Source organism: Phaethon lepturus, unplaced genomic scaffold (genome assembly GCF_000687285.1).
Source record: "Phaethon lepturus isolate BGI_N335 unplaced genomic scaffold, ASM68728v1 scaffold17916, whole genome shotgun sequence".
NCBI lineage: Eukaryota > Metazoa > Chordata > Aves > Phaethontiformes > Phaethontidae > Phaethon > Phaethon lepturus.
This window is the reverse complement of record NW_010544325.1, coordinates 37,112-60,588: the sequence shown is the minus strand read 5'-3', so window position 1 is coordinate 60,588 and position 23,477 is coordinate 37,112. Positions and strand designations below refer to the sequence as shown.

General features: G+C 38.9%; 1 protein-coding gene across 1 annotated transcript in view; it reads right to left on the bottom strand.

Moving 5' to 3' along the window:
• Positions 1-1,016: 1,016 nt before the first annotated feature.
• The window catches only part of SLC24A2 (solute carrier family 24 (sodium/potassium/calcium exchanger), member 2), a gene marked incomplete at its 3' end in the record, with an annotated part of 58,291 nt that continues 35,830 nt past the window's right edge, over positions 1,017-23,477 (bottom strand). The window contains exons 2-3 of the mRNA XM_010288654.1: positions 2,203-2,241; positions 1,017-1,125 (exon numbers count right to left, since the gene is read on the bottom strand). Coding sequence (XP_010286956.1) covers positions 1,017-1,125; positions 2,203-2,241 — 148 coding nt within the window. The remainder of the gene's footprint in view (positions 1,126-2,202; positions 2,242-23,477) is intronic.

Here is a 23,477-nt window from a genome sequence, read left to right as displayed (position 1 = left end):
ATGTGAATGATTCAAAGTAGAAATAATGGTGTGGAGATTGCTAGGGCTAAAATTGTCCTTGTGTTGACAAAATGAGTGTCAGCTTCAGCTTTTGAAGAGGGAAATGGAAAACTAGATTTGCCTTGTCCAAGAGATACAGAGCAATTTAAAAAGCTGTATGGAAAGTTGCAATGAGAAACATAAAGGAACTTAAACACAAGGAAGTGCTACATATACCTTTTGATCATTGAAGTTTGGAAGGTCTCACTGTCAGTAATATTTTATGTCTCTTTAGTCCCTCACAATTCCTTCACAAGTGCTATTTCTCAAGACATTTATTACTACAGCAAGAAAAGTCCTACAGATACACGTTCACTAAATAAACACCCGGCCTTGAATTTTTTGGAGGTCTACCAGAAGCTGAGATTCAAACAACCCCACAGTTGCAAAGCAGTTATGGTTTTCCTCCCAGTTTCTCAAAGAAAAAGAAAAATTACACCACACTTGGATAAAGCAAGCAAACTGTTAGCATGCATGTAACACAGAGTGATGTTCGTTGCTTTTTTTCTAATGTCAGCGTTAAACCACCCAAAGTCAAACCAGCACAGTCTCTTTCTTTCCTGTATCCCATATGACAAATTACCCACCATTCTGGCTGTATTTTTCTGATGTACTAAAATAAAAAACAGGAAAGAAAACATAAAAAACCTCTGCAAAAGTACAAGAGGATAGAATTTTTGTAACTTTTAAATTGCTGCTGAAGCCAGAGGCAAAACAAAACAGTAGTTACGATATGCATCAACCAAACGATCAGTTTTAGTTAGCACCACAATGAACACATCTCCTGAGTTGCAAGTCTTAGTGGGACTATGTACACCATGCCATAAGATTGCAAAACTCTCTCGGAAAATTCTGACACACTCAGAAAAGACCGGTGAAAGCAACAGAAGTGCAAAAAATAGTTTCATGGGCAGAAGGGAAAAGGAAAGCATTTGTTTGCTCTTGCAACAGAAAACCAAAAAAATTAATAGGAATACCTTCAGCAAGAGGGTCAAGTGTGTGAATCATGAGCTGGAAGATGCTGTTCCTCATTAGACTGTTGTGGAGAGATGCAGAGCTTCCTCCACGCTGGAGCCGTGGCTTGGTCTAGGTGAAAAAATAAGGGAAAGAATGTAGGGTTTTTTTGTTGTTTGTGTGGAAACAGGCCTGAAACACTATGAATTAATCTCACATCTCACTACACAGTGAAACATTTTCAACCATCCTCTATAGCAGATTATATTAAACTTTACACTGTATTAAACATTGCCATATATATAGACAATTTCTCTGGAGATGATGGATCATCAGATTAGTCATTAGTCTCCCAGGGCTCAGGAAAAGAGCAGGGAAAAAAGAATCCTCCTCTGTGAAAACTCTTAAAATGTTAAGAAAATAAAAACTTCATACTTGGATCAAGAAGAATTCATAAGTTGTTTCTTTGTAGAAACTTGTGGTTGAACCCCTGAAGTAAGTTCTAATTTTTATTTCCTCTGTACATTGCAAATGCGCATATTATCAAAATTATGGAGAAAAAGGGCAGAGAGTACCCTTTTTTAATGGCAAAATCCTAAAGTTCAGTTAGAGTGAAACATACTCCTTGCTTTGGTTCAATCCATTAAGTACTGATTGCAAAACCAGATTTCGAGTGTGGGTAAGTCAGTGCAGACACTTGCAGCAATGGAGCTAACATACAAGCATCTTTTACGTGCTTTTAAAGAAATTTAAAACATATTCTGAGGATCTTTTCCTCCTGCCATTGTCCAGTACAGTAATTGATGCATTTAATATATCACCTAGATAAGGCTGCTCCGTGGATGGCTGTCTGCTTGTTTTGATAAAAAGGATAATTAGAGCCAACAGACCAGTGACTAAGACGACCCTGAAATCCAATTATAGGGAAAAAACAACCCTAAAGAAAATAGTATTTTGCAATAGTACATGGTACATGGATTAATCTTTGCTGTCATACAAATCCTAAATGAAAAATGACAGAAACTGAACATGAAAATTAATTCACCGCTTTATCACTGGAAATAAATTATTTAAATTCAAGCAAAGCATAGGAGGGGGAAGAAATCCCTGTAATTTAGAATAATGCTGATGTGTGCCAAGCCAAAGTAAGACTTGTCTCACCACCCTCCTCAGAAATAAATGCTCAAACACATACTAATTGCTGCCTACCGTCAGTGTTTGGTCATCCTTGTCGCCAGCATTGGGTGACTGCATGAATGGGAAAAAGAACAAAAAGATAGTGTCAGATGGAGCATGCATGGAACGGGAAGGCAATAAAACACCACAGACTGATCCTATGAATGCTGTTGTGATAGGTTTTTGAACCACTCAAATTAAAGCACCCTAGTGATCAAGTAAATCAGAGTAAATTCACACTCTAACGTCGCAGGAGTCTTTTATTCCTGCCAGTTTCTTGGACGGGAACCGTTGTCATTTCAGGGCCTGGCACACAGCAGCTGGGCTGCAGGTCGCGGTGCTCACTCACACAAATTGTGCAGGGAGGCAAACTCCCTGTACGCCAAGCAGTTTGAGAGAGCGAGGGCTGAAACACAGTAAGAAGTGTTTCAAAGCAGTAAGAACCTCAGGACTGACCGATAAAAAGCCTAAAAGGGAGTAGCATTGCCTTGGTGTTTTGCAGGAAGGGACTAGGCACGGAAATGAAAAAAAGGTGTTTCCGTTTCACCACTCCCAGCAAATGGCCATTTCGCCCAAACTGGCAGCTCTGGTTAAGGGCAGCCAATATGACACGTATTGCTCTGCCATGAAGGAAAATGAGACTCCAGCTGGATTTTAAAGGCAATTAAAGCTTTCAAGCAAATGATGTATCCTGGAGATGATTTGTGATTCCTATGTCCTATCACCAGGACAACAGCCGCAGAGCGCATCACCAGGAGAAACTTCTGCGGAAGAACAGAATTTGCCCTGAAAACAAGCAAATGCAAAATTTTGTATCTGCTTTGTAGTCACGAGTCTTGCTTGTTTCTTTAATAGGATTAACAGCTATATTAAACAGGAACTCAGAACTTTTGTCATGGAATATGTTTCCGTGACATCTTGAAAACTGTGTGATAAAGTCAAGTTATTTTTCTAGTCATTATGCTTATCCCGAGGAAGAAAAGCTAACACCAGAATACATGAAATAATAGGAAAACCTATTATCATCAAGTACTAATTAAAATAGAACACAATGCAAACTCCAGCTGCCTCTCATTCATTCTTATTTGATCATAACCCCTTCCCCACAAGCTGGCATATAAATAATTTCCTCCATCTCAAGGCTCTTGTTGGGTGCACTACATATAGAAAACAAATTACATGGCAACTGTTCTATGGAACAATTTCCCCAGTACAGTGAAACAGTTTTTGGACACAGATCAACACTAACTTTCAGGGTTAGTGGATTAATCTTGAAGGTTAAGTCAAAGGCAAGCAGTTATGAGCCACTGATAACGGAGCAGATCCTTTCTGTTACATAATAAGTAAAAGAATAACCAGAACTGAACTCTTTGTCAAAAATGTACACCCCGCACAGCTGTGAATATTAACTCGAACAAGAGTTAATGAGGCAAAGAAAAGATCTTTGTTCTGATAAAGGAACTACCTGTCACCTCTGAAATTAGATTTCCCTGGTGTGAGAACAGTTAGGAAAAAAAAAAGTTTTATGCCTCTACCGAAGACAACCATCACAGAAAGAACTTTTAAAAAAGTGGAAAGAAAAGGAAAGAAAAATAAAATACAAAATCTGTGTTCTAAAATGTCATTAAAAGAGTGGATGCATCTTAGAAAATTTTGCATAATGTGTATATATATGTAGTATACATACATGTGCTCTTTCAGATACAAATCCACACACACACTTGCAAATCCATGCCTTATTTGTGCGTACTTTGAGGGACTTTCACGGGAGGGAAAATTTATCTTGCAGCAAAATTTCTGAGAAAGCAAAAAGGACAAGCCAGGGAAAGTTCTTCTTGTGTCCAAAGGATAGCAATTTAGGATAGTCAAGTCCTAAAGATCCGTGGGTGTAGTTACAGAAGTTTGTGAGATGTGGATGAGTGTTCAGAACTGGAATTTTAATAAAGTTTAAAAAATTATTATTTGGGCTTTTGAACTTGAAGATAGGAAATCTGTTTCTTAATTATAATATTGAAAGACATGAGAATATATACTTGATAAATCTGAGTAATTTGCCACGTTCTACCTGACAAAGGGCTGAAGAATGCTACCTTTCTTATGGCCAAGAGGAGTTGAGAGCATTCAGCATGCCTCAAAAATACTGAGCATGCTCTAGGCTTAATATGAGGGCTTTCATAAAAAAAAAATATTGTTGAAGGAAACACTGTCATTTACTTGAAAGGGAATGGGATGAAGCTGCATGAATATATAAAAACAACTAGATGATCATTTGTACCATATCATTTAATTTGTAGGAGATGAGATAATTACATTATAAAGAGAAAGAATAATGAAATAAATTTTGCATATATGTTAAGGAAATAAAAGAAAAGTGAAAAACACATCTGAACTAATTTAATTCTTTGTCAGTACAGGATGGGATATAATACCGCGAAAGAGATTTTTAAAATTGTTTTTTCCACACATGATTAGTACCACAATTGTTTCTGAGCTTAACTTGCCAGTCAAGTTATATCCTAGAAAAAATGCTCAAGACTGGAATATAAATAGAATTTTAAGACAGAAATGCCTCCACAGTTTTAAAAACAGGAATTTAAGTAATGGTTTGACATTTTGGTGGTACTTATAATGCCTGGATTATCTCCTGGATTAATAATAATAACACCTTAAAATAGTGTTTTAAACTATGGCAGTGAAAAATTCAGTTGTGGTGTTGCTGCTTACATCATGTATTTGATGGCATTTTGTCCCAATTAGGATAGCAAATTAAACTATTTTCCTATTGTTTACAGTGAATTTTGCATTTACTTGTTCATTGTATTCTGAAGTACCATTTTTCCCTTGTAGAAGCATTTAGTATTCAGACATTTTATACAACCTTTTAATTTAAGACAACACTTAAAAACTGGTCCAAGGTTAAAACAGTTGTGTTTCTTTGCACTGGGAGTAAATACTACATTTTTGAACATAATCAACAGTTATCTCTTCAAAGAAAAGACACATTTTCTGTAAAGATAAGTTTGCTCTTAAATCATGGCAACCGTTGCATATTAGTTGCCTCAGAATCAGAAAGAGGTGGAAATTCCTTGTCATTTGTGCATTACGTATATTTCTGAAGGAATTACTAGTAAAAAATTACCTTCTGCATCTACATGTTACAATATCTTTAAAATCACAAATTTATTATAGTTCTGCAAAATGACACAATGCATTCTAATATACTCTCTTATTCAAAAGTATCTGGGGCACAATCCCTTATTATGTCTTTATCAGAATTATAAAAAGATTAATCATGAAACAGTTCACTAATTTTTTAGAGAATTCAGAAAAATATTTGTTGGTTCTCCTGTATACCATGGCAGTATGTAAGAATTTGTCCTTCTTCTCGCCTGTATTGGTGATCATGTATTCAAGTTTGCTCCACCTGTGCTAAAAGTCTTAAAACATTTTGTTTCAGGAAGAATCAAAAAAAAGGTCTAATTGCTACGAAGATGGGCTTTACCATCATTTTCACACATCTTTTTTTCTCTGTGACGTAAGTCCATTAGTGATTAAGCCTGACATCTTCCTTGCCTTGTTTGGGAATATGTGCTCTTAAGAAACAGGCTCCTGAAGTAATTCATGCAAGAGATGACGCCTCACCAGCTACGTGGCAAACCTCCTTATGCTCTCCTTTAAAATAAAGGGCATCATGACAGTCAAATGAGGAGCAGAATCTATAAAAAGCTCTAAGTATTTGATGCAGAATATCTTTGTTAATAAAAGATGGCTAGTAATTTGAACCATACCATTAGACTGTGTATTCCAAAACCAGAATCAGAGAGCTGACTGCCTGCAGCTCTAGGAGTTGTTGCTCTAGTTTAAGTTTCCATGTCACAGGTTCAATAGCCTGAAACAATTAGTGAACTGGACTGGCCCACCCCTTCTCCTAACATGAGAAAAGCAGGCTGTCAAACAACTACAGCTAAAAACTGAATTTCAACATCTTTTGTACAATGTGGGTTCACAACTCTATCCTGCTTGCTAAATCTTTTCCAACTATAATAACGAAAAATATTTTTTTTCAGTCAGCTTTTATGGGAATAATGAAGGTTCATGATGTTTGGTGGCTGGCAGTGTGGTGCTGAATGCAATATGGTGCCTCTATTGTAGAATATGAGCCCAGATACAGGTTTGCTAAATTGTCTCAAGATGTTTAATAGTGACGGACTTCTGTTACTCTTACGCCTGTTTTCAAAAATGGCATCTAGACTCTGCAATTTTATACCTATCAGTGAGTCACTGCTTGTCATTCCTGCAGTAAATTACAGGTGATAGTTTTCTTGGTGCACAGGGCACTCTAATCTTTGCATGACACTTACACTTAAGGTCCATGTTTTTTTTATCAGGCTGGACTTCAGAAAACCAAGATGCATTTCAAAGGCAGGGACTGAAGTCAACCTAGTTAACTTAAGAGGTCTATATTGCTTCTAAAAGTCAGCATCCTAAGGAGTGCTAGTAATGTATTTGGATTAGACCTGTTCTGTGTTTATTTGAAATTATATGACGTTAGGTTAATGCATAACTAAAATCCAAAGCAACAAACTCAGCTAGACACATTTCAGAAATAAGCTTAATGAGCTCAGTAAAGGAACAAAAACATGAATTAAGGGGTATTATTTTATCTAATATTCTTAATACATGTATCTTTGGATTTTACCAAATTAGAATCCCTTAGACCTTCTTTCTGTGAATATCCCAAAACAATGCCATGTTATAATCCTTGCCTACTTGATGGGCGGGCTTTGTATGGTTGGCAGGAAACTGAGAAGTGCAAGTCCTAGTGGTCTCAATATACTTAAACTAAAATTATTCTAGATATCCGTGGAAATAAAAGTTGACCATCACCACCACAGTCTACAGAAGCTCTGTCAGGTGCTGCAATGGGGCCAGTACCATTGGAGCGTGATGCGTCTCATTACCCCTGTCTCTAGATTTATTACGTAGAAAGGCTGCCAGTGGCTGTACAGGAATATTTCTGCATTTAAGTTATAGTAAACTGATAGTAAGGATTTTAACTTACATGTTACTGCTTAGTAGATCATTACCTGAATCTAGACTGTGAACTAACACTGAGTAACAGAACCTTGGATCCTATTTAAAACAGAGGAGAAAGCTTTAGTAAGCACACTGTAGAAAAAGAAACTAAAATTCCCTTTCACTTTGCCAGCCTTCTTCCTTCCTTTCACTCTTCTCTGTCCTAAAAGTAAAGTAAAAAAGAGAGTTCTACCTAAAGAAGGCAGACTTCTGTATCATTGAAGAAAATAAATATGATTCACAAGAACCATATCCAAAATTAAATTGTGGTTGTAAGCTCGCTTTATTCATTAAAACAAAGAATTTATTAAATTAAGCTTGAACTTTGAAAGACACTGAGCTGGACCATCAAATTGGAATACCTGGCTGCATTTACAACTGCTTGTTTACAAGCACCTAGTGTGAAAGCTGTGGCCCTGGGCAAAGCAGAATGTCTTTGTTCATTCAGATCAGCTGCCTCTTTTATGCTAGTCTGTTCACGCAGTTACCCAATGTGCATACACATAGTGAATCCTCATAAATGTTCATAACAGATGCATCTTAGCCAATTCAAGCAGTGACAAATGGATGGTTTAAGATATCAGTTGCTAAATCACATGCTAATGTTAGGTCAACTGATTTAATTCCAGATTTTTAAGCATACCATTATATGAAATTGGACTCTTCCAGCCAGCCTGTAGGACCAATCATATGATATTTAGCGATTCAACATGTGTGAGAAAGTCAGAGTCTGCCCCATGTCTCTCACCTTCTCTGAACTTGCTTAAAGTCAGGTATCTTTGGCTTAGAATGGCAATGTAATAGCTCGAGCTTAAAGACTTGATGAGTTTTTAATCACCTTAGTGTCACAAGTAATTATGCAGTTTTAAGTTGTCCTCTTACCATCATTTCAAGACTTGTCAATGAAGTCACCTTTTTCTGTTTTTTAAATTCTAAAAATTAGCACCATAGCTCTGTATGTCTCTGTAACTCTCAGGGGGACAAAAGAATATTTAAAAAAAACAAATAAACAAACAAAATCAAAAACTAAAGTTAGGTACTTACAGCGGTCAATAGATACTCATGCATACAATACATTTGCTCACAAGTGACAGTTTAAGTACTTCAGTATGGATTTATGTGGCTAGCTTTAAAATACCTGTATCTAAAGTGCTTAATACACTGCTACTTCATCAACGATATTACACGGGAAAGCATTAGTGAGTGTTCCAAGATTAAGTTCTCAAAACTTAAAAAAGCTCTGAATTAAAATCACCCACAAAACAAACTGCAAATTCTGGGCAGGGGTCTGGGAAGGTTTTCAGCTGAACTCCAACTACACCACAGAGACTACTGAGAGGAGATGCCTGTTCTTCATTTCTTACAACTCAATCAAACCTGAACAGCTTAGTAAGAAGCCAGCAAAAAAGCATTTCCTAGGACTTCTGCTTACCTAAATACGCAAAGGATCTGCTACAGATTATGGAGGCTTTAGAGTTTGCCTTAAAAATAGTCACAATAATTGCCAGAGAGGAAAGAGTTTGACAAATCTTAGGGCTTGCTAATGTTATGCTGGTTTGCAACTACCAAATAAATCTCATTGCAGTTAAGTTGGCTGTACATTCCAGAGAATTCATCACAAGGGCAAAAAGACTGCAGTTTCACTGCCTTTCCACCTCCAACACCCTGGAGATCCTGAAGGACACGGGCAGCTCCAGCTGCAGAGAAGAACCCAGCCTGCACAGCCTGCAGGGAGGAAATGCTGAATCAGTGCCTCCTCAGCGGCCCTGGTCACGACCCCCTTCCACCAAGCTCTGCTCACTTCTCTGTCTTTTTTCAAAGCTGCCTTTCCCCTCCAGGTGACTTTTTGTCACCAGAATCTCGGGCAACTTTATTGTCAGCTGACAGAAACTCATGCTGGATCTAGCTCTCAGGATAGCACTGCAGGAAGAATGTAATCAACTGAGAGAGAGGCATATAAAATATATAAAAGTGAATAATATTGAGAAAGCTAGCTGAGCATTGCTAATAGGTGACGTTTCCCACAGTGCCAGAAGGGGACAGAGAATAGAAGGTAGAACGCTGTCCCTTAAATGAGACAAAGGGAAAGCCTTAGCATCCTGTGGGACTACCTTTTCCATGAAACAGTAATAACATTTAAAGTGGTCTACCTCACACAGTTTAAAAAAGAGGAAGCAGGAAGAAAGACAAGCATGACCAGAACAGTTATAATAGATGTTTAATGGTAGAATCACAGAATTATAGAATCATTTGGTTGGAAAAGACTCTTAAGACCATCATTAACTTGACACTGCCAAGGCCATCAATAAACCATATCCCTAAGTTCCACATCCACAAGGCATTTAAATACCTCCAGGGATGGTCACTCAACCACTTCCCCGGGGAGTCTGTTCCAATGGTTAATAACCCTTTCAGTGAAGAAATTTTACCCAATATCCAATCTACACCTCCCCCTCTTCCAGCAACTTGAAGTTGTTTGCGCTTGTCCTATTGCTTGTTACTTGGGAGAAGAGACCGACACTCACCGTACTACAACCTTCTGTCAGGTACTGGTACAGCATGATTAAGGTCTCCCCTCAGCCTTGCCTTCTCCAGGACAAACAATCCCAGTTCCCTCAGCTGCTCCTCATAAGATTTGTGCTCCCGATCATTCACCAGCTTTGTTGCCCTTCTCTGGACACGCTCCAGCACCTCATTTTCTTTCCTGTAGTGAGGGGCCCAAAACTGAACACAGTACTCAAGGTGCGGCCTCACCAGTGCCAAGTACAGGGGCACAATCACTTCCCTACTCCTGCTGGCCACACTATTTCTGATACAGGCCAGGATGCTGTTGGCCTTCTTGGCCACCTGGGCACCCGCCCGGCTCATATTCAGCCGGCTGTAAATCAACACCCCCAAGTCCTTTTCCGCTGGGCAGCTTTCCAGCTACTTTTTCACAAGCCTGTAGCATTGCATGCGGTTGTTGTGACCTACGTGTACTAACAGGTACTTTAGCCTTCCTGAACCTCATACACTTGGCCTCAACGCACTGATCCAGCCTGTCCTGATGCCTCTGTAGAGCCCTACTACCCTCAAGCAGATCAACACTCTGCAAACTTACTGAGGGTGCAGTCGATCCCCTCATCCAGATCATTGATAATATTGAGGCCCCAATACTAAGCCCTGGGGAACTTGTGACCGGCCACCAACTGGATTTAACTCCATTCACCACAACCCTTTGCGCCTGGCCATACAGCCAGTTTTTTACTTAGCAAAGAGTACACCCATCCAAGCCATGAGCACCCAGTTTTTCCAGGAGAATGCTGTGGCATGTCAAAGGCTTTAATAAAGTCCCGGTAAGCAACATCCACAGCCTTTCCCTCATGCATTAAGCAGGTCATCTTGTCATGGAAGGAGATCAGGTTAGTCAAGCAGAATCTGCTTTTCATACAACAATGCTGACTGGGCCTGATCACCTGGTTGTCCTATATGTGCCGTGTGATGGCATTCACGCCATTACCCCCAGCTTTAAGCCTCCTGTTAGCCAGCAGGAGTTGTTGGCTTAGCACGACCCAAGTTGCTCAGTTTGCCGCTGTCTTTTCTTCTCGTGATTTTTCTCCTGGAACCTTCTTTCATCATGTCTTGTACTTTCCTCTGCCTTTTTTCCTCCTACCTCTTTGGCAGGCAGATCAGACAACGCCCATGGAAATCCAGTCCACCATGAACATCTCTGTTCCAGGGACCGGCACACCTCTTTATCTGAGATGGATGCTGCTTCTGTTTCAGCTATCTGTTTTCATTAAGAAGTGTGATCATAACTATCTGCATTTATCAAGGAGAGGGCAGTTACACCCCACTGGTTTCAATACGGTGCAGCTCCACCTAGACTTTCTTCAGTGTAAAAGGTACAAGAAACAGAGGATCAGGGGAAGCCTTTAAGAAAAACTATGCCTTTGCATTAAGTGAAGTCACCATTACAAAGGGCGTATGAAAACAAGACTTGGACTTGCATAGCAACGCTGGGCCCTCATAATGAAATATACTGGGTGTGAATTCCATTAAAACAGACAACACTTTCTAAGCCTCAATATAAATACTTGCTGATTATTCAATAGCGAAATTTCAGTTCCTGTGGCTATGTCCTAGGTTGGCATGTTTTTGGCTTTAATGACATCCCAGTGTAAATCCTTGCTTTCAGGTAATGCACGTACTGCTGGATCTACAAAAATCTGGTTGTTCCAAGAGGGAACAACGAAGTTCCATAGGATAAACCTTTAATACAACTAAATTGGTCATATAAAGAAGACAGAAAGGTAAGGTAAGCCAGAAATCATTACCTGCTTTGCAGTCTTAAGCTGTCTGGAAGTAATCCATAAACTAGTTTTTGGTTCTACAGAAGATTCCCATTGCTATGAATCTACACGTTTCTGTTTCCACATGACTCTGCAGTCATGCTGCAAGCATGTAAAAACTTCAGTAAACAATGCACACATGATTCTCTTCACAATATTCACTTGAACTTTGGGAAACTGCAGTCTCTATCAAGCTAAATTGTCAGTAAACATGGTTCTCTCATGTGAGAGTTTGCGAGGCTCCAATCAGTATTTTATTAATTAAGTCACTTTTTATGATATTGTGTTCTACACATTTTTTTTACGTTAACCAGCTTTTCTGCTTACAATGCTGACCAAGGGAGTCAGTGACAACAAATGTATTTGATTCTTGACATTCATCTGTAAAACACTGTGCGGCCAAAATGAGAAGAAACACAGATTAAAACTCCCTTAGTATGACTACCTCATGTTTGTTTTACTGGCAATTTTACTGGAGCACATACATATGCAAAAATGCATATACATTTTTAACATGCTTCATAAATAGTAGTCCTGCAGTCCTGCTGCAGATGTTTATGGCAGTATCTGAAGGGTGCTTTTTATATTAATTTTTTTTCTTTTAATTCAAAACTGTGCTTACTGAATGGGAAAGATCATTAGGACTGTTACTGCCCACTTCCTGTTAACTGCGTTCCATTTCCAAACTGAACTCCCTTATATACAATCTTCAAAATCTCCTCTCAAACCATTCACGTTTTTCAATGTTCTGTTAAATTTGAATTATCAAAACTTTTTGATTCTGATTCATGGAGGTTTAGCAATTACATGACAAAAGTTGAGAAAGTCAGGTAAAATCATGATCTTAAATAAAGGAATAACAAGCACAGGGTACACTGGCATGGAAAACCTCCATCAGATCAAAAGAACAAAAAAACCCTGGCTCAAAGTCTGATTTCACAGCACTGTGAATTAATTCCGTGGGATTAGCATAAAACTAAATGAATTGAGAGCAGGATCTGGTAGAGCATGCAGGAAGAGTTGTGATATTTATTCTACAGCACATTGAAGCAAGGTGTCGTGTCAGCCTCATAATTTGTTACATTTAATGCAAAATGCAGTGAAAATAAAAGATGCATTTTGCAATATCAATGTTTTCCACCCTCAGGGGTCTACTGGCAGATCCCAGTGCATCTGCAGCTGTAAGAATAACTAAAGCACTAGTTATCATATGCTACTAAATAAAAAGTCTCTCTCTCTGGATGTTACTGCCGGTTCATTAAGCTGTGGGTTTATCTAAGTTCATCTGTAGGAGGTGCTCCTACTCCACACCTTCTCTCAGACCTTGTCTGACAAGGACATCTTCAGTCACACAGTCAGGCTCTTCCTCCACCCTGTGGATTGTCAGGACTTCGCCAGCTCAGCCTGGAGGCTCACCCAGCACATAGCCAGATGCAAAAACTGAGATCTTTGTGTAGTTTAAAGTCACATATCCCTGCCATGCAACACTGCAATGACCAGAGCTGAGAAGACCGGCGGTTCTAGATCCAGTCGCTTACCCTGACAAGCACTATCAGACTGGGCTGGGGATCTGGAGAGTTCAGCTGCTCCAACAATATCAATTGCCAGCATATTTTTGGAGAAAGCATTTAAATAACCTCATGTCCCACCCATGCTCGTCAGCTCTCACAGCACGAGCCGTTAAAAAACCAATACACGTTCAACATCGCTTTCTCGATGCTACGGCGAACCACGGCAAGTTGTGCCGCCGCTCCTCCCGGCTAAAGGGCTGTCTGGCCGCCCTCATTAGCAGCACCCTGAGCCGCTTGACACAGCACGGGCGCAGCCACGCTGCGGCTCAGCCGCCCTCCGCAACTCTCACTGCTTTCACTCCCGGCCTGCCCCGCATTCGGAGTCGCAGGCGAGTAAGGACATTACAGCCTCCTCCCTGAGCTCATTAAAGGATGGCAAAGCAGGAGCTATAACAGGATGCAAACGCCCTTTCATGTCTCGTTTCTAGCTGAAAGCTCATTCAGGTTGGGAATAAACATGAGCTGCTCCCGTCTGCTGGATTAGGAGAGCTATCTGTGACACAAGGCTGCAGGATCGACCCGGGCGGTAGCCGGGTTTGGTGTGCTAACAGAATCTACTGCAACCTTGGCAGTGCCTAGAAATCTGGGCACAGCCGGAGAACAGCTAAACACAGATTTGCATGGGGACAGGCTGGTCGTTTCACCAAACACCTTGGACCTAAAAGCCAGCGCAGAGTCAATGTTTTTGCACAGCCTCTGGAGCTCTCCCAACTCTTCATCTGTCCTGTGGAAGAGCTACACATATTCATTCCTCTGACAGAGATAGGTTAGTTAACACAACTGTTCAAGCCTTATTTACAGTTGTATTAACACAGAACAGGCTCATCCCTTGGTTTAGACGACAGAGAATGATGAGACGTCTTAGATGAAAACAAGTTAAGACATATAAAACTAAAAAAGACAAAAATGCTGCCAAAACACTGAAAGTATAAATTTCTGTGAGCATGGAGAAAGTATTTTACCCACAGAAGCAGGGGTGCTTTTTTCTTATCTATCATCTTATTAAGTAAGGACATACACTGACAGCCTCAAAATTTTGTTTTATAAAACCTTTCTTTTCTGCCCAAGAAGCAGCCACAGACCCAAGAGCAGACCATTGATGCTAATAATTGATTTTTTTTTTTGTGGGAAGGTGCTGAATTTATGTTATTTAGCTCTTGGAAACATGGGACATAAATATTCCAGAGAAATGTAGACCTATTGGCTAAATCTTTCCAAACATGACTTGACATTTAAAATTAATCCTAAGATCTAAGACTCATCTTTTTGTATAAAATCATAGTGATCATGAAGCATTTGTGCAACAAGTTAACTTTGCCCTTCTAGAGCATGAGAGAATATCCAACAAAGGGACTTCCATATCTCTCTGATTAAAGTACTGTGAAAAAGCAAATACTAGAAAGACATTGCATCTCTCACACTTAAAGACAATTAAATAAATCAGAACAACAAAAAAATATAAGTAGCAATGTCCCAAACAAACAAATCCCAATCACTTCCATCACAAGTTCTGAAAAAAGAAGTCAGGTTACACACAGAGTTGTGAAAGTCTGATGTGGCAAGTTGGATTCTACTTACACAAAATTTATCTAGAAAGACAAACTTCTTCACTGTCATCACTAGACTATGAAATTCCTATAAAAATACCCTGCTTGCTACTGAATTGAAACAGAGTGATTTAAAACCTTTGCAGCAAATTGTTCATTATCAATTTTCATTTAATTCCTCCTACTGGGAATTGGAACATTATTTTATTTAATTATTTCAGGCATTTTATCTGTTGTAATGTGAACTCCTACACAGAAATGAAAATTAGAATACTCTCTGCACCTTGTTTTCTGTCATTTAGGACATCAGAATTTATTGTGATGTGTGTGTGCCTGACTTCTTTAGAAAAAACACATTGAATTTTCCTTAATTCATTTGCTCCCTTCTTTCATTACTTGAAGAGAAATCTGGCTCTGTTATCTAAATTCTACAGGTTGCTTTTTGCTGATGACAAAAAGTATTTCATCTGCTATGTCATTTATGTCCTTCAAATTTGCCTAATTTAGCATTTACACAAACTAATGTCTAGTGTCTAATACCTACAAACTCTTCTGATTTCAGGAGGAAACTAAACTATGAAGATGAATCTCAGTTTCATTTATAAAATTATATTTGTGCTGCTTTGTCGTTGTGTAGACAACCTTGTAAACACAGATTGACGTAAGCCACTTACTAGTATTAAACAAGTTAAAGCAAGCAAGTTTCATTTCTGCATTAAAAGGTGCTGTGGTCACATGCAAGAGCTAGTCTAGCACACAGTGAGAAGCAAATCTTCTTATTATGCATTATATACCGTATTTTTGTATTTATCTTTCCCAAGGTATCAGCAAAAATTGTCAGCAATGACTGCGCCAAGATCAAGGTTTCCTTTAAAAAGTCACGAGCAGCAGGTACTGGCTTCTTGATAGCTGCTGTTTCTTACATTCTTCTTAGTGAAACTTCTGCTTTAAGTAGTTTGTGACTCACTCTTGCAAATGAACAAGAACTGAACTTTTCCCATGCCTTTTTAAAGTCTTTTAAAGATAATTACAATTTTAGGATGTTAAGCAGACATAATCCTATTCTACACACTTAATGAACAAGGTTTCAGAATGTCCTGCAGAAAAGGTTTGATTCATGGTTATTAGTCTGATTCCTGTCTGGTCTTCAGACTGATATTCTCAGGAGAAGGACCATTTGATTGTTGTTTTTTTCCCTCAACACTTTCTGAATCAGTCTTGCTTTCTAATTTTTTTGGTTTTCTTTTGATAAGGTCTATACCACTAGCATACTCACTGTCTTGCATTTTTCTTTAAAACTGCCAGGTTTTCTGTAAGGCCTGTCAATGACCTCAGGACTAAAAGTTACATACTACTTTTGCTGTGGTCAGAAATATCTGGCAGAACTTTTAATACCAGAGTGGAAAACACCATGCAGTGCAAATCTCACTTCTTCACAAGAGATCGAAAGAACTATTAAAAAAAAAACTCTAATAGCAATGAATTCATCTGCTGCAGATGAAACAGGATCACTTTTGAGTAAGTGTCATGGAGAGATGCAATTATGACTCCAGTCTGTTCACTCCAAATATACACATTTATGCTACTTGAGCCAGAAAACCTCGCAGCAATAGCTGGTCATTATCTATTCCCTGAACTACACCACTGAAGGCAAGAAACATCAGGAGGAAAAGCCTACAGAAATATCCAAATGACAGGCAGTTGTCAGTGTTAAAAAAACCAATACAGCCCATCAACTGGAGAGCTATGGTCACTGGGGAATCATCAGGTTGTGCATAGTTTTCATATGTAACTCTTCATTACACCTCTTCAAGTAACTCCACAGATGTTTTCAGGGCTATAGCTATAGTAGCTAGACCCAGAAATGTAGTCATATGGCAAAACTCCCATCAGCATCAATTTTGGACACTATAAAGACAGACTTAATATCAACTTAATGGTCAAGGAGACTTGGTCTAATATGAAAAGATCAACATCAGAAGGCAAAACAAAAAGCAAGGCTAGAAAACCTTGTGATACCCAAAGGGATGGACACACCGAAGTTTAGGAGATAGAGGAACTTAATCCCTGGGAAAGCCATGGCTAACTAAGGGGAATTTATCTTCAAGTTGATTCATGCCTGCTTGTGAGGGGCTGGTTTTCTGAATTGAAAAGCAGCTGAACAGACTTTGTAGCCCAACTCTCCTACAGGATAACTAACGCCTGCTCTAGGTGAGAACTCCTCATTACCATCAACGTCACCCAAAACAATAGCTTTTATATAAATACAGTTTCAATTAACATCTACCACATACAACACATTTGCTTTTTGGTTAGCTACAGCATGAATGCAAATAGGCCAAATATCCTTGGGAAGGGACCAAGTGGAGCATGGTAGTTTTATAGAATCATTGGCTCCCCTTGGGAATTTCTTGCACTTTGCTGTCTTCTGCAGTATTTTTGCAAGCACAGGATGGCGATTGTGCAGACTGTTAAAGATCAATGGCTCTAAATCAGGCAACTCGCTGAGGGGCTAATGTAAGTAAGAGTTTTTGGGACTGAGCTCATCATTTCTAAGAGCAAATACATTAGGATTTTATAAGCTCAAAAAGGCTTGTGAGAGTAATAATCCATAAAGCCTATTAAGCTATTAAGGTAACCAAATAAAGCATCTGCATTTTGATCTGTCTCCAATCTAATTGCTCAGCATGAAGCTTTCTTAGTGATAAAAAGGCTGAAGAAATCATTCTCCATAAGACAATTTTCTATGTTTCAGCTTCTGGTAGAAAAGAATATAAATCCCAGAAACTTCTCCCCTTATAAGACTTTTGCAACATCTTTTATCAGTGTTATGCTTTCAGTATTTGCAAATGTCTTCTCTGTTAAAAGGATTTTTCATTCCTTAAGACAAAGGATAAAATGTACCGGCTCCTCTAGCCTATTTACATGTTTGCACTGTTTCACCTGCTGCAAAATCCATCGGCTACACCACTCCCGTGGCAGTCTCTGCTCCACTTAGTACTTGCTACACGCTATTGGGTCTATTCTCCACAAGCATTTGTTTCATTTTCATTCTTTTCACTTTCATTCAGAATCTGCTTAAAGACAAATTTCTGTGCTGATCATAACAGGCAAATTGACGACCTAACAAAAGTAAATGAATTGGAACTTTTTAGCTAATATTCTTTGGAGGCTGCCATTTTGCATACTAACTCTTTTGTTTTTAACTCAGTGAAGTGGCAAGGTCCTTAGACTTTATATTCTTTTGGCACATCAAGTAGAGCCAAACACACAGCTATAGGTAGCTTACAATATAGTTCTTAAAATTTTTTATTGAGTGTCATGTGCTAACATCACAAGCAATAATTCCAGTTTTTCTGCCATAAGCAAATAGGTGCACACTGGCCACCCTCAGCAGCCCCCTATTTAATTTACGTTGTAAAACAAGCTTTCATCCTTCAGAATTAAAAGGTTTACAGGCTTGGTTTTGTAATTGTGAAATTGTATTCTTATATGTGAGATTTCATACGCCTATCTTGAAATAATTATAATCAAATGACAGGAAAAATGTTAATGCATTCATCACACTCTGCAGCAGCATTCACCAATTCATCCCATATTAGTTGCAGAAATAGGTTTGGTATTTCTCATCTCCAAAACTTTACCACTTCAGTCACAGAAATGTCATTCTTTTGTCTTTCTAGTAAATGTGGTTAAATTGAAGCCATTCAATAAGATAATATGCTGTTTCTTACTTAATTACAAAGTCCTCATTTTGGCAAAATATTTCTTTACATTTTCTTTAATTTTAACTTCCCTTCCTTTTCCAGCCCTGGAAAAGTTTTACTTTCAAGATTATCTGCAACTGTAATCCAAAAATAAAGGCTAGAAAGTCTTTACAGGCAAGACAACCAAACAATATCGATTATGATAGGAAATAAAAAGATGAGTCTGTCTCCATGGTAAAATGTAACTACCATATTAGACATGGGCATTGCAGCAATAAACAGAACCTGCAATGAAGATATCTTCTGCCTGAGTCCAGTAACAGGCCAGAGTTGATCTTCTTAAGTAATGCTGATTTTATTGTTTTCCCCTTTACTTTTTTCATGCCAGGTAATATTTAATTCCCTTCATCATGTTTATAACTTTTTACTCGCACCAAATAGTGCTCACTATCTTAATGACTGAGCCCTATTCAGAATGATTGGGCATGGTGATTTTGGATTTCTAGAGAATATATTATTGTTAAGGATACAATTAGACGATTTTTACATTTTTTCTCCACTATATTCAGATACAGGTACTCCAGGTTTAGTCTCAATGACACAAAATTAATAAACATATTTTTACACTGTAAGCTAAAATAAAGTACCCTTATCCCAACACCAAGCCTTTGTTTTGTTCAGTTGGATGGCTTGCAGGAGGAAAGATTATAACATTGAAATTGCAGTCATTTAATTTATCCTAAGCCTCATGTAAATGACTGTAATGATTGTGTATTTATTTTACAAAGCATTTTTCAAAAACTGGACTGGAAAGCACTAGGCCTGCTCCTGAAGCATTAAAACCAAACCTTTAGTGATTTTAATGCCTGTCGTTCTCTCTGTCTATCAAAGAAAATAACTTTATTTACTACTTGAAATATCTCTGGCTGAAAGGCAGCTACAGTTCACTGTAAAACGACATCATAATTTGAGACAGGGAGAGGCCAAGAAACCACTTGGGAAGACTGGGTGAAAGGGGCTATTTGGTCTCTATTAAATACTTATTGAACAGCATAATATTTTCTTCATTTTTATTCACGTTGCCACACACTGTTGTAATACGTTGCCATATGGCTGCTGTGTTCCACCTGCAATGCACACATCTGTCAAGTGGCTCGTGAAGTACTCTACATGTATTTTACAGTATTCCTCATCCAGAATCTTTTCCTGGGTAACAAGTAACAGAAGCTGCTTCTTCCAATGTTTTATTATTAAAGGACGTTTTATATAAATCCCAGACGGGCTAAGCCAAATCTGAAGGGATACCAAACACTTCCGCGCTGTGATTAGAGAGGTTTCTTTCCTTGCTTTGTACTGCTTCTCACGGCACCCCTGCTACAGCCACACATGCCCAAAGGCAGGAGTCTCATCATTCCTGGGGACTTCTCATTGTTGTCCCCTGTCCTACATCTTGATGAATGCTTTTACAAATCGGCAGATTAGATTAACATATCAGAAATTTTGCTTAGGCACTTCTACTGCAGTTGACTATAAACCACTGAAGTGAGAACAAGGGCAGTCCCCCATGGATTACCCTAGGATCTGGGGCCAACACTGACCTGCTGCTTCTCCTACACAAAAGATAGACACCAAAGGGGAGTAGCAGGGTTAGTGGAGAAGACTGCAAGTTGTCCCTACAGCGCCTTGAAAGAGCCACAGAAACACTGATTAAATTGACCTTCTATCTGTATCTGGAATTTGCCATGTCAGACAAGGTAGGTAAATAAGCTCTAAGTCATTTTGCATAAATATCTGGGCTTCAAATGGAACAGAATTAGTAAGGGACATAAGTCACATGTAAATATAAGATCATTAGGCTATCCAAATCACTCTTAACAGAGGTGCTTTACAGTCAGCTTAGATCAGCTGTGCTGTCTGCTATGCAAATGGAAGGGATAAGCAGGCTCTGGCATTTGATCAGACAAATTTGTGACATCTCATTCCTCCCTGTGAGCTGTTGCGACACAGCTGGGATATACCTTTCCCTGGCAGGAGAGAGGAAACAAGACCTTGCTTGCATTTCTGCCATAAGAACAAGTACTTCATTCATCCCTGGACACTTCCCGCTTGCACTGATGCCGCTCTCTGGGTACTCCAGCATTTTTCTCTTAAAAGCCTCAGAGCTCTTTCACATACTTTTTTAAGAGCAGAAGCTGTTCCCCGACAAAGTGTGAGATTAACCAGTTCTTGCAGCCTTACGGATCTAGATTTCTGCTCTCTAGGATATAAGATAAGGGAGCCTAATACTAGCTCCATAAAAATACATCCACATTTTTATTTAAACAGTGTTGATTCCCAAGTTTACTTAAATATCAGAAAATTGAGTGCCAGAGGAACCCCATTCACCTCAGTAAAGCAGCTCCAGATTTCCCGTGTGATAGTTACAGAATTTGGTTCACTACACTCTATCTTATTAACATTTTGTTTAAAAAGGGGCTACTTACCTGCCAATCTATACATTTCAGTCAGAGATGTTTCCCAGTGAAGGCTGAATCCCGGATTTGTCACCCAGAGGAGTGCCCAGACAAAGCCCTAAGGAGGCTGCAAGGAGTACAGCAAGGAACACTTCCTACTAGTGCTTTACTGGATGGAAATAGCTCGAGAGGATCTGATACAATCTTTGAAAGTTTTAGCTTTTGCTCCCTTTTGGACATGTAAGTGGTCTCAGTTATGTACTATAAGGAAGAGCTAGAAAGAAATCTAAGTCCTAACAAAGAAGCTGTCAACTTCTTGAGCTAAATTTAGGTCCAGTTCTGTTTCCAGACAGAAAACGGCATTCTTTATCCTGCTGCTGAATTCTTGGTTTAAATGCTGGTACAGACCTGCATGGCACCAACTACTGTTGCTGAATCCCATACATCCTATCACTTCTCAACCTCAATGACCAAAGGCAGGGACAGAACTTCTCCTACAAGACTGAGGAAATGGTCCTACCAGCTACTGAAAGCACCCGTGTTTCAGTCTGGAAGTAGCTAAGCAGACACTTGTATAGAATTTGTATATGAGCTGATTTAATTAATTAAAATAAAAAGGGAAAAATATTATTGATCCGATAATGAGCATTACTATGTGTAGCAATATTTATGTTCCTGTAAGGCAGGAGGTGGTCTAAACTCTTCTTTACTTGCTAATGAATGGCAGGTTTAAAAATGTTTTCAAGCCACTGTTTCTAGTCCTTGCAAGGTTAATGGTGACCTAAAGTAGGAGGATCTCGGCTTTATTGAGAGCTTCATTGTTTATTAAGACAGGGAAGACTTGAATGACCTTGGCAGTCCTAGCAGAGCTGGAGAAGGAAAGAGTACAGATGCTTACAAGCACTTCCTGTGATGTACCTAGCAAAAGACAGTAAAACATTGAAGATTGAAGTAGTACTGATAATGTGAGTTGAAGCAAAGAAAAAATCCACTTTCTGCCTGTAACTGGCATATTCCTTTCCCCTCGTGCAGGCTCTGCAGCCATGCAGAATGCTTGCATTTCTCCAGATGCTGAAAACTGCAGTGTCAACTCTGAAATTGCAAATCTGATTAAGTATACCTTTGATTCCACTAAAATGCGTGCTTAAGAACCTTTGTGAAGTAGGTCCTCAATGAATACCATGGCTTTTTGATTAGCCACAGAAAATATGAACAGAGTGAGGGCAACCTGACAAGACATAAATTTATCTTTTCTGTGACGATCTCCCTTCTAGAGAGGGCTGCACCATCGTTTTACATGTAGGACAAACTGCAGAGTTTTAAATTCCTACAAATAAGTACTACTTACTCACACCAAACAGACAAAAGATTAAGACGTATTCTTGGTTCCCCCTTTGATGTATTACTTTGCTGTTTGTTTCCCCATCTGTAAAATTAAGATAATAATATGGACTTTTTGTGAAGTGCTTTGCCAGTCACACATGCAAAATTCAATGAATGAGCTGAATTTTTGGTTCAGTCATCCAGTACCTTCACTATTCCCTTGTCAATTGATATTTCTATTTCCATCTGCTTCTAGTTAAATCCCATGCATGTGGCAATGTTTTTGGTTGGTGATAAAAACAAGCATTTGAAGAGCTACTCTTCCTGGCTGATGCTCAGAATGCTTTTTCTTGTTGAAATGCATATATAAACTCAAACAAGAGATTCAAAGTACATCTTAGTCTAACCCTAAATCCTACATAACAGAAATACTTACTTTTGAGTCTATGAAATTTACAAAACAAAATGTCCTTTCAAAACTGTACTGAAACCCTGCCCAGCAATAAGCATATACCAACATGTCACCCTGTTATAAGCAGGGACCAAATTGATGTAAGCAGAATGATCAGCAGTGATGAAATAAATGTGGAAACCTTCCTTTCACATTCTCCAGGGTTCTGCTGCTACAACCAATAAAATTTCCAGTTAATTCTCTAGGAGGCAGGAATCTTCTGAGCAGAGCAAAAGGGAAGCCTGCTGATGAGCTGGATCAGGTCCACCTGAAAACGTCTCCACTGATCTAGATGGGTGCTGGCATCAGCAAGGCTCTGTCAGTCACCCAGGCCAGGCATTTTATACTCTTTATATGAGAGCCCTTCGCTCCTACACTTTCTTACTCTGTCCTTGGCCAGAACACTGTTTCGTGGATAATGGGAAAACCTATCAAGAAATAAACAAGCCCTTCCAGTTAAAATGAAGGCATGAACTTGTCTTCTCTGGAACCAACAGTAAAATATGTACTAGTTGCAACAGGGACACACCCCTAGAGTTGACATTGCTCTGTACCCCTTTAACAATCCTGCAGAAGAGCAGGATCCTGTCCTTTGTGTGTGCACTTGCTGGTTCTGCATCTGAAGTCTTGGAATCAAACAAGAATAAATTCCAAATTAAATCTTGCTGACAAAGTACAAGAAGGAGTTCTGACATTTAACAGCCTAAGAGGGCCAACATAGCATTTTTAAAGTTTTGTAAATCTCAGATTTATTAGAAGTCATATATCAATTCCTTTAGAAGTCTGGTCTTTGTTGCTTATGCAGTTAATGGTAATCAGGGAAATGAAGCCACAGTAAATATCCTGGTT